Source organism: Pelmatolapia mariae, linkage group LG5, assembly GCF_036321145.2.
Source record: "Pelmatolapia mariae isolate MD_Pm_ZW linkage group LG5, Pm_UMD_F_2, whole genome shotgun sequence".
Lineage (NCBI taxonomy): Eukaryota > Metazoa > Chordata > Actinopteri > Cichliformes > Cichlidae > Pelmatolapia > Pelmatolapia mariae.
In genome coordinates this window covers 12,149,739-12,162,151 of record NC_086231.1, presented here as the reverse complement: position 1 = coordinate 12,162,151, position 12,413 = coordinate 12,149,739, and the positions used below count along the sequence as shown (strand labels likewise).

Here is a 12,413-nt window from a genome sequence, read left to right as displayed (position 1 = left end):
ATATAAAATATAAATTTCCTATAAATTAAATTTTTTGCTTAGGGCAGAAACAAAGCATCACATGCAGTCCATACAGTTGACATTTCAATCACAGACAGTTTCTTATATAAATCTTATTTAAATATCAGAGTAGTTATCTTGAATAACACTGCATACCTGTAACTGATCCAGCTCCACTGATGGTGCCATCAGCCCAGTTTCCTCAGACGAGCCCTGCTCACCAACGAGCACATCACTCCTTAGTTTTGAATCCAGGTCTGTCCCACCCACACCGTATGAGTTGAGCATGCTTTGACCTCCTGCAGCTGAGTTAAAGGGGAAACCGTTGAGGGCATCTTTGGAAACCTTTCCTCCATGTAAAGAATCTGCAGACATGGTATCATGCTGTAGCGTGCCCAGCTCCAGAGTTTCATCCAAAGGTGGACAGTCAAGGAAATCTCCTCGAGGTCCAGGAACTATTCCCAGACTTGGTGAAGATGAATCATGAGCATCCAATGGTGGAGGGTGAAGGTGAGGGTGAGAAGAAGAAGAAGAGGAAGAGGAAGGAGAGGGAGCAGATGGAGGTATAGGGTGTTGCGAGTGATGATGATGGTGGTGGTGATGAGAGGATTGGTGGGGATATTCAGGAGGCTGAGGAGAGTGGCGACCGAGTCCCGAATCGTACAGACAGCAGTGAGGATGAGGAAGCTGGGGATGAGATGAGGAGGAGGATGAGATGCCAGGATGAGTCGCCAAGCCAGCGTGATGAGGGTGATGGTGGCTTTGAGGATGAAGGTGAGCAGGGTGTCCCCTGACGTAGTTCCTGTGAGCCTCCAGGAAGCTCAGCTGAGGGTCGTTGAGGATGTAGAAGTCGGTGCGGCTCAAACCGTGGCGCGCTGCCCCAATAAGGAGGTCGCGGTCGTGTTTGCCAGACTCCCACCATACAGGGAGGTAGAGCGAGGGCCGGCACAGCTGAAGACGGGCTGAGAGTAACGGATGGCGGAGAACCTGAGAGAGGGATGCAGTTCAGAGACCAAGCTACTTTCTTAACCAAATGAAAATGTCTACATTTTATCCATTTTTATATTCACATAGTCAGAGGGATGGCCAGGTTTAGTAGACAGAAGTGTCTTTGTTTTGTTTTATGCTTTTTGGATAAATATGTTTTGACCCTTGGCACTAGACTCCCCAACACAACTAGCGAGTTAGCTGTGGGGATTACCTCAGCCCCCGTTTTTACCCTAAAGCTGTGTAACCTGAGGCATGATAAACAGTCTGACTTATAAACAGTTCACACTTTTGACCATGTAGAAAATGTCTAAATGTCTATTCTGAGGTTAGATATGACATCATTTGTAGGGAGCGCCTTTTTTTAATGACTTGTATACAGGTTCACCGATGATTAACTTTTTATCTTTAGCCTTTTTTTGATGACACTGAAAAGAAGGGAGCTAAAGAGGGACAAATGAGGTTAATTTGAACCCCTCTAAACCATCAACACAAACTCAGAACAGTACAAGCAATTGCTGCGTTCAAGATAAACTTTGAAGTCAATGTCTAACAGAGTTCCATCGATGAAAAGTACGCTATTTGTTATTAAGCTTTGTTTCTTCAAAGAGCCCACCTGCTCTCTGATCTTGCGCAGCAGCTCGATGCGGTATAGCGTCCTAGCTGCTCTTTCTTCTGTCAGAGGCTCCACAATCACAGCGGGATCCACCAGTCCTGGGAGACGCAAGAGAAAGGGAGGGGAAGCAGAGAAAGAATAAAAGGATGAGAAACGGAAACAGTGACAGTCAATGTTGGCATAGAGACAGTGGAGAAGGCAGGAAAAATGCAGACCAGAGTAAAAGGGATGGAGAGTATTAGTGTGTTCAAAAGTCACTCCTGTCTTTAAATGATTGTGTGTTTTATCCTGCGCATATACAGGAGAGTAAGTTATGTGTTAATTATATGTTAACATGCAATTTGTAGTTAACTGAGTTATAAAAACTACATCTATGGAGGCTATTTTACCAGCAGGGGTCAGTAATGTTCCCAATGACGAGGTCCTCAAAAATGATCTGCAAGTTGACACTCTTATGACAAAGTCTAAATGATGTACTGTTTAACTCTAGGCTTAAGAAGTGTGGCTGAAAACCAAAAACTGCAGTGCTCAGCTTCTTGTTTCAGAAAACATTAACTGGAACATGAAGCTGAGCAATTAATACAAATTAGCAAGGGTTACCCTGTTGATAAACTAAGTCCATCACAGATGTCAGTAACAACCCCAACCGGCATGTATCATAAACAGTACCTTCTTCCTTCCTGGGTGGAAGCTTGCATGCTGTCCTGCACATGTTCACAAAGGAATTGAAGTATCTTTCCAGACTCTCATCAGTCTTCCTCTCCAGTCTGGCAAGAGCTCTGAACTGGGACCAGTCAAATGCCTTCCTCTCCGGGTCATACACCACCCCAAATGATGATACTGTGCGGTAAAAATCTGCTTGTTCTCGACGAGTCCACCTAAAAAGTCACAGAAAAATACAAATGACTGAATAAATACATATACTGAGAAACTGCATATAAATGCATGTGAAAGCAGATGTGTTCTTGTCTGAATGAAGATGCCGAGCAGCAGAGCCACAAAGGTAAGATTAAAGTATACGACAAAAGCTTGGTATCTCTGTCTTATGTCAAACATTTCTACCTTCTCTGCCACTCCAGAAACAGAGGGTCAGGTTCTGTAGCGACCACAGAACACCTTCTCAAATCTTCACCCAGCTGCCAAGCCAGTGGCCCACCAGCGTGATGACTATGAGCAGCTCCGGCTCCTCCGATTCCCATGCCAACGAGGCCATCGTGAAGCATAAAGTCATGCCTGAGCAGTGGCTCGCGTCGTAGTGTGAAGCGCTGGTAGGCAGTGATGAGGCGACGTAATCGGGCCGTCAAGGCGGGGCCTGTGGGCCAGAGGGGCCGGGCTTGGACAACATGGAGAGCTGCCACCCCGGTCCCGGTTCCTGTTGTCGTTGTGGTGACCAAAGTTCCATCTTGGGTGCACAGGTCACCTGACATCTGAGAGTCTGGAGAAAAGCCAGTCAGAGTCAGCACGTTAGATTCTTTACACACTAGATGTGTTTGAAGGTATACAAAAAAAAGAAGCATCTAAATAACCACTTATCATTCAGTACAAATGTGTGTCTATGTGGATAAAGCCTGCATTATTTATGTATTCTCTTATTTTGTTCAGCTCAGAGGGAACGTGAGGGTGTGATCCTATAAAAACACAGTGACCAGAGTATATTGCTGTCGATGTGTTTCTTCTCTTCTTCGTTTCTGTGTCACAGACATATGAAAAGCACGCATGAAAGCAAAAAAGCAAAAAAGCCACTGCAGGCAAGATGAAGCATGCCTCTCACAGGATTGTACAGATGTGACTGTGTTTAGTCATTGAAATATTAAAAAACTACTGCAAAAGAATAAGAAAATACATTTTCATATCTCTGATTCACAGCTTGGTTATTGGCACCGGCATCACCTCTCAACACGCTTCACTCTCGTTCACTGAACCACCTCTTTTTCTTTCTTTCTCTGTATGTCTTTAAATAATAAAATGTTGTGTTTAAAAAGAATCAACAACTTCTGAATATTACACTTTAGCTACTAATACTGCTTTTGGTCGAGAATAAATAAATACCTCAATTTCAGAATTGAAATTAAAACTGTAAAATGATCTTTCCATACCAACTTTAAAGGAAACATATGATCAAATATTTGATTCAAATAGAAATCAACACTGAATCTTGTTAAAAAGAGTATCGCAGCTTTCCCTTAACAATCCACCTTATGTGTCACTGCACTTATAATACTACAACAAAGATTTGAAGAAGCAAGCCTCATTATAACAATTATCCAAGTCCTTAGTAGAGCTCTAAGGAAATTAAGACTTCAGTGGAAAAGTGAAAGAAGTTTTGATGGGAAATGTCGTGTTAAAACACCTCACGTCAGAACAGAGGAGTGAAATGTAATCGAGTGGAGGGAAATTACTGTATTTCAAACCATTTGAAAGAACGTCAGAGTAAGAAAAGAAAAAGTACAATTTGAAAAGTTAGGTTAGCCTTTAACAACCCACGAATGCCAAGAAATTATAAAGCCATCTATTAAAATTTGAATTATGTGTATGGTTGGTCCTTGAACACAAAGAGTAGTGGAGCTCTTTATTTGGTCTTCATATTAGTATGTAACACTTGTAACTGTCTCACCTGGACCAGTACTGTCTGGCTTGTCTGATGTATCGGTGCTGGAGCAGGTTTCCTCTCCCTGTGAATAACACAAAACACAAAAATCACAAAAATCATCTTTTCTGTCGCCTGGCTAAAAATATATACCTTTTTATTTCTTTATTATCTGTTACTGTTATTAGCTGTTACTTTTATCGTTGTGCTGAATATTATTTTTTTGTATCACATTTTCTTCTGTTGTTTTAACTCCATCTTTTCTTTACCTTAATTTAATATTTTTTGGTTTATTGTGTATTTTGCCTGTATTTGTGAATATTACTATATCATGTCCTTTATCATTTTCTGTTTTTTGTTTGCTTGTTTCTTTTGACCAATAATTAGTAATTGTTACAGCCCTGGCTCTATCTGACCCTGATTATTCCTTGTCTATGCTATTATCCACCGTTTTTCTACGACTGTGCGAACTCTTTGCTTCTGAGGGTCTCTTGAGTGTCCCTCAGAAGGTGTCCTCCTGAATGGCTGGCCTTGTGGGCTTGCGTGTTGATGACTGTGCTGGTTAATATCCAACACAGCATCTTGCCATTTAAAAAGCCTGTTAGCACAGTACTCTCACGACAGCAGCAGCATCTCAATCCTGACCGAGGTCTCAGTCAGAATGGGCACAGTTCTGTGAAAAGGACTCTAGAGTGTCCCATGATTCAATAGCTTGTAAAAAACACTTTTAGAAGCAACGATTTAAAGTTTTCTGTATGACTTTATAAGTCTCTCACATCAGTGTGGAGGAATTTCAGCACAGTTTGTAGGGATGCACTGCTCTCTTAATACTCTATGGCAGGGGTGTCCAACTCCAGTCTTTGAGAGCTACGGTCCTGCAGCTTTTAGATGCATCCCTACTCCAACACAGTTGAACCAAATGGTTGGATTATCTCTTCAGAATGCCATCAAGTTTGGCAAAGGCCCAGTAACAAGCCATTCATTTGATTCAGCTGTGTCAGAACAAAGATGCATCTAAAAGCTGCAGGACAGTAGCTCTTGAGGACTGGATTTGGACACCCTTGCTCTATGGCATAGATTCATGTCATAGAGTGGTTTCACCACCGCATGTCTGTTGGGTTGCAGTATGTACTTTGCGGGACACTGCAATGCATGGATTCTCCTTCTTTTCAGCCATTCCCTTTTAGATTTGCTGGTGTGTCTGGTATCATTGTCCTTTTGCATCACCTGGTCTCACATGATTCATATGCTCTGCTCCCCTTACCCCTAGATCAGGGTGTAAGAGTAACAAGAATACTTCTATACAATAAATCATTCTTTTAGAAGGACTCTTCAGACTGGCCAATATAATTATAATTAAAATCATGATACAGTAAGAATATTTAAATTATAGAACAGTGGCAGCTGCCAGTAGTACCCCTCAGTCTCCTAACAGATGCACCCGGGGTATGAATTCGAAAAATCCCATGCTGTTTTGTCCTGAAGTGAACCTCTGACTTAGAGGTTGAGGTCACAAAGATTCAAATTCATCCGAGATTTTTAGTAGATCAGGGCTCGCAAAATCGCTAGCCCGACGTCCCGGGGCTAGCGATTTTTCCAGTCGGGCTACCAGAATCTATCCCTGCCCTGCCCGTCGGGCTATCATAGGAAGGAAAAATATATGTCAATGCTTTTGCATTCTTTCGGAAATGTAGCTGGGTAAATATGTCATTGGCATCGGTGAACCACTGCCAATATGTGACTAGGGCTGCTCAATTAATCGAATTTTAATCTAAATTACGATCTGGGCTTTCAACGATCATTAAAAATGACTGAGCCGATTATTAGCACCTCCCTCGTGCTTTACTCTCGCGCTGCTCCGTGTGGCAAATCGAGCGCACCTCTCTGCGTTTCGAACACGCGGCACAACAATTAAGAGGAGCGAACAGAGGGAAGCTCGGAAAGCTAAGCAGAAGTTATTTGGAGAGGAGAGTGACTGCCGTTGGTTGAAAAGAGAGGTAAAAAACCCTTCAGTGGTGTGGAAACATTATGGGTTTGCGGAGTCAGACGTGGATCAAGTAGACATAGTGTGTAAACTTTGGTGTCCTAGCTGCACCACAGAGCGACATGGCAAAGTTCACTAAACATAGATGTTTACATTTTATTTTTTATATTGCAAACATTTGCACTGTTATCAGTATTTGCACACTATTTTATACTATTTTTGACAATCTTTAAAGCCATTATTCAATACATTTTTATTGTTAAATAAATATCATCAAATAATCGAGATCTCAATTTCAGTGAAAATAATCGTGATTATCATTTTTTGCCATAATCGAGCAGCCCTATATGTGACATATTGAAATCGCATTTGAATTTGCGCTTGTTTTTTGCTTTCACTTTGCAATCGCGCGAACTGTGTATAGAGTGCCACAGTACTGATTGGTGAGTGACTATAATTTGCGCACCAATTCCTCTGACATCGTCTTATCAATCGTTAGTTTACTATCAAACATGACAAGTGAAATCTCCCGCAGGAAGCTTAAACATGTGAGAGGTTGATCGCGCAGAGAATCGCTGAGCGTTATGTGAGTGCGTGTGTAAAGGCAGCAGGATATATATTTTAGTTCTGCTGAGCCAAATAAGACCGGTCAGGGTGAAGAAGTGACAGCCAAAGAAAAGCCTACCACAAAACGGAAAAGTTATGACAAATCAGACTATAAGGCAAAAAGAAAGTGCAGCTTTATGGTTTCATGGACAAAAGAATTTCTGTGGCTGCAATATGACAAGCTAAATAACCAGGGGTGCACATAAGTGGTCCGCAGGTGCGCATTTGCTGTCAAAATAAAATACGCGCACAAGATAAGAAGTTGCAATGCGTGTTTGCGTCCATAAGATTTTCTGGAGGACAGACATTTGTTTAGAACTCTTAAAGATGTCGAAGAAGCTCCTTTAAGCAATTACTTTGGTGTTCCTCCACCTCCAAAGAAATGTCAGATGGAGTCCGAACCACAAAAGAAGCGCGTATTCTAGGAAAAGTGGTTGCAGGAGGTGAGCTGACTTTAAACAAATGATGAACGCACAGAGATTTGGTGCAGAATGTGCCATGAAAATCCCACTCTAGCGGACAAAAACAGTGCCTTTTATATGGACGCAAACGCGCGTTGCAACTTCTTATCTGGTGCGCATCTTTTATTTTGACAGCGAATGCGCACATGCGAACCACTTATGTGCACCCGTGTAAATAATATAATGTTCTGCCGGGTGTGTTGTTGGTTTCCCTCGATTTCTGAGTCGACAAGTGCCTTTGTTACTGGGACCAGTAATTTTAAGAAAGGCCCCCATTAGAACCCATGAGAAATGCAAGAAATGGATTATTACTCAGTCTGCAAATAACATACTAAAAATCAACCTGAAAAATCTGTTTAGAACAGCCTACTATGTTGCAAAGAGTGAACTACCACTGGCAAAATTTAGCAGTCTTTGCAAACTTCAAAAAGCAAATGGCCTAGATCTTGGTTCCACTTGCCTCTTACCTGTGATTTCAGTGGAAATTTCAAATTCAGGATCTGACACAGACTGATTCCTGTTGTACAGTTCTTACAAGTTCATAGAAATTTCTGTTCAATTACAACCAAGTATTTGAGTTGATGATTGTAATTTTTATACAATATTGTAATTTGTGTTTCAACAATTTTTTGATTAATGTACAAAACAGGAAACAAAACATAAAAAAAATTGCTCCCTTTTTTATTCGGGCTACTTAAATTTATTTTGGGCTACCAAAAACTGAAGAGTCCCTGCCCGAAGGGCTATCAGGGATTTTGAAATTTTGCGAGCCCTGTAGATGCACCTATGGTATCAATTTTAAACTTTTATTTACGATCATGGATGTCCTGGCTGCAACAACGGCAGTACCCCATCAGCCTTTTTGGCTGAGGAGTAAAAAAAATGGTAATGAATGCAAAACCACACACTGATAAACTATGAACTATTAAAATGGACTATATGATCATATCATAAAGACACATTCCCTGTGAATGCCAGGTTTCTACTTTAGGTTTCGTCAATATAGATTGACAAAAACTGATCTTAAGCCAAAAAATATTTTTGGAATTCATGTTTTGAGATGGTCGACAGCTTTTATATTCAGAGGTTAAACTTTCATTTTGGAGTTTGTGTTAGTCACGCTGGACTTGCCAAATGAAACCTGACTCAGTAAGCAATAAAAACCTAGAGATGAGATTTTTGCATTTGGAAAACATTATCTGTTCTGCTGTCAAATGTATTAAAGCATTTAAAAATGCACCATTAACTCAACCACTATTATTTTAATAGTACCTAGTAGCCATGCAAGTATTCAGCTTGCAAATGTCCAAAACGTAAAGAAATTCTTCCCTGAGGCAATTTTAATCCCCCTCCCCCATGCAAAATTAGTTTTACGTTTTTTTTTTTTTTTTTTTATAACATATTGGCTGAAAGTATTCAAAGAAATCTCAAATTGTCTGTGGCATGGTGCAGAGTGAGAGAGGAAGAGAAGACAAAAAAAACATATCACTAATATAGTCTCAGGAGAGCTTTTACTTCACCTTGCTGCTCTCGTCTCTATCCTCTCCTCCATCTGGTTTGTTTTCAGGATCATCCTTCGTCTCCTCAGTTTTGCATGCGCTGACAAGAGAAACAACAACGTAGAGGAGAAAAGTGTTAATAACAATATCCTAGTGAGCTTCTTCCTTATACGACTGGGCAACACATGTAAGGACAGAATTCAGCGGGATGAATTAGCGTAAATGTGCAGTCTAGGACAACAGATTAAAAAAAATATCTAAATACAGGCAGGAAAACACGATGGCAGAAGAAGAAAAAGCTGTTAACGAAGCACAACAACAAACAGCCTGCCAGATTATGAGCTGTGACAATGTGATAAGATGTAAAGAAAACATTTTGTATGGCACGAGTGTGTGTGTGTGTGTGTGTGTGTGGTGATGGGTACTGTAATAACAAAACAGCTGAACATGAATTCACATCTTCTTACATTTTGTTGGTGGCAATTTATTAATGCAATGAAGAAAAACAAATATGATTATGAAAAATAAAACAAAGCCTCACTGAGGAGTCACATCACAGGCTCCACACAGATCTGCTTTAGTTTCCTTGTGCTGGTCTTTTTAAAATTGTTTTTTTTTTAAATTTATTTCCTCTTTTTAGTTCTTCACAAATTTCTCAAAAACCTAGTAAAGAACAGAGTGGTTATTCTAATGTCTGATATTAGTTTTAAGGTACTATTGAACTGCAAAAATATAAAAACGCAGTAATCAGCTAAATGTTTTGGTGCACAGCATATTTCAAAATTTGCTAATGAAAAAAGACAGATGGATCTCTGCAGAGATTTGATGTTTGTGGCATATGTTCACGTTTTTGAATGTGGGTTGGTATTGTGCATTTTCACAGGGAGGAAATTAATACAGTTTTTCCCTCATGCAGATTTTGGTTGGGTAGGCGCTATGGCGACATAGTTAAGCATTTTATTTTTTCCCCCCTATTTGTCAAACGGTCAAGACGATGTGAAATTTATCTTTAGAAAATCACCCTTTTTCTTATTTCGAAAATTCACCTGCTACTAACCCTCACACTGGCCATTTAGCTGCCTATCCAGAGTGAGATTCAAACTGCTGTATAGCAGCAGGATACACTCTGGACAGACTGCGAGTCTGTCGCAGGGGTTTGCGAATGACTGTCTTCCAAATCAAATTATTTAATCATTTATTTAAAATTCTGTGCCAATGCGATTCCAATTTTACTGGGGAAAATGAATTAATGAATTCACTGAAATGAATTCAGTACATGGGTTAATTAAGGGCACTTCTTAAAGGAAAAAAATTAAAAGATAAAGGGGTTTATAAGCTGTGAATAAAGAACTTCTATTCATCCTGGAAGGAACTTTCCTGTAGTACCAAATTTTCTTCTATTTTTAGTAAAGACAGAAATGAGAATTCATGTTATAGATTTTACATTATTTATGATCACTTGTATAAACTGTTAATGAATTAAATAAGCATTGTTCAAGATCGCTCATGGATTTTTATTTCCTCTCACTGTATTTTTATGTTTCTGCAAAAGTCCTGAAAAATCCTTCTATGTATAATTGCTGTTTCTTTTGGAAGGCTTCCTACCAGCGTTTCAAAAACTTTTAACATCCAAAAATATCACACCTGTGCTGTGTGTGTTGTAGATTCAACATAAAGCAAAAACTCCTCGGGCAGCAATAAAGAGAAGTATTAGCACACAAAACACTTTCACACCTGTGCAGGTTCTGCACGGCCACATTTCCTGTACTACTGCTTCTGCATGCACAATTTCATCCTTGTAACATCATCTCCCTGCATTCATTTATTTTCTCCTATCATGTTCTCAAAGCTCTGTAGGAACCCTGCAGAGTTAACATTTTGAGACTAGAAGATCTTCCTGCTACACAGTCGCTGTGCTCAGCTGGGCGCAGCTTCAGGTTGAACAGGTAACAAAGCGAACGACAACTTCAATTACCTTCAGGAAGTGGATCAAAGCTTCCTGTTCAAATGTATGCGTCTAATCTTCACAGCGCTACCATTAGCCGAGGCAGCAGCAGCACCCAGAAAATAAATTTCCCACACTTTTCTCGGTCGTCTATTTCTCTGGCTCACTCCCTCTCTGACAGTTATTCCTTCGCGGCTCCTGGCAGCATTGCTTCTTCTTGCAAGACTTGCAAGTACAGTGAAACTACCAGAAAACATTACTACTGAAGCTGATTTGAACAGTTCTTATAAACTGTTCATGGGTACGGTGAGCCTAAAATTGAATACTTTATGATAATGTCCTCACAATAGCTGTGAGCGTGTTAGTCTGTAAGCTATATGAAAAATATTATCTGGTTGTTATCACCGTAACAAGCACCTTAATTCCACCCTGTGCATTTATAATTGTATGTCTACGTGCTTTCAATCTTCACACTCAGTATGTAAAGCAGGTGTGTGAGCGGGGAGGTGACAGTGTAAACAAATACAAACAGGGAACAAGAGGAGACAGGATGTGTTGGTAACCTGCTGTGAACACTACTACCAGCAGTACAAATAAATATATAAATAAAAGGCGATGACTGGAAGAAGTACAAAGAACTGCTGAAGATCTGCAGGGAAGCTAATTAATGGGCCTGTGCTAAACAAAGAGGTTACTGAGGGTCAGCTGATAGAAACTGAGGTAATATCAACAAAGAATTTGTTTTTAATATGCACGACCAAAACACGGTGTGAGCTGCCACTGTAAGTTTTTGAGGCCTTTTTGTAACGTCCTGAAAAGGGTCCCTGTGCCAAAACGATCATTGTGTTTAATCATCGTTTCACATGGCACACACCAAATCTAGTACGACGTAGCCCTATAAACATCTCATTGTTACACACAGCAAAAAGAAAGACAAAAATTACAACAGACAGAAGAAAATAATGTTTCGAATTTTCACTATTTAAAAAAAAAAAAAAAAAAAAAAGAATACCCGAAAAACCTTTTGAGCAATCTATGAACACAATCGCGGTGGTCTGCTGTGTTGGTGTTTGTCTGCGTGTACCTTACCTGTCAGCGACATCAGAGGCCACCTCTCCTCCTCCTTGTTCTGAGGACAGAGCTGTCACATCAGGCATCCCCACTCTTTCCAGAAAACACAAGTGTGGATCAGCACGCATTGCATTGTACCGCTCATATCCTGTCAGAGGAAAAACACTTTTACTAGTGTGAACAAGTATTTGAGGCAGCAGGACGTTTGCACATTGTTTATGCATGAAAAAAGAAACACTTAATAAATTAATAAACAATGCCAATATATCCCCACTTTTCAGTAATGGAGCACTAATCAGCTGTTTTTTTCTTGAAGACAGATTCAAACTCCATTGCCATGTTTTGCTCTGCAGCCTTAATAGGCTCAGCATAGCATGTTATAGTGTAGCAAGAAATAAAAGCAAAAGCTTAAGTCCATAACAGTGATGTCTGAGTCTGAACAGTGACCTGGTTAAGCTCCTAGAAGGGGAACGTAACACTGGTGGGGCCATAGCTCTGCTTCATTTTCAAGGCCTCAATCACACAGGCCACGCTGTGGTTGTCAGTTACCATCTAAAAAGCACCAGTCACAAGGCAAAAGTATCTAATATCAACTGTTGTGAGTGGATGCTGGACATTATATCCAGTTGCTGTGAAATCAGTTACTTAAGGCCTATT

At 40.3% G+C, this 12,413-nt stretch overlaps 1 protein-coding gene across 4 annotated transcripts in view; it reads right to left on the bottom strand.

Annotated features, from left to right (window-relative positions):
• Window positions 1–12,413, bottom strand: part of chd6 (chromodomain helicase DNA binding protein 6) — a 102,045-nt gene that overhangs the window by 14,975 nt on the left and 74,657 nt on the right. For all 4 annotated transcript variants that reach the window (XM_063473696.1, XM_063473697.1, XM_063473695.1 and 1 more), the window contains exons 29-35: window positions 11,775–11,904; window positions 8,762–8,840; window positions 4,218–4,275; window positions 2,666–3,038; window positions 2,273–2,481; window positions 1,604–1,701; window positions 157–987 (exon numbers count right to left, since the gene is read on the bottom strand). In XM_063473696.1, coding sequence (XP_063329766.1) covers window positions 157–987; window positions 1,604–1,701; window positions 2,273–2,481; window positions 2,666–3,038; window positions 4,218–4,275; window positions 8,762–8,840; window positions 11,775–11,904 — 1,778 coding nt within the window. The remainder of the gene's footprint in view (window positions 1–156; window positions 988–1,603; window positions 1,702–2,272; window positions 2,482–2,665; window positions 3,039–4,217; window positions 4,276–8,761; window positions 8,841–11,774; window positions 11,905–12,413) is intronic.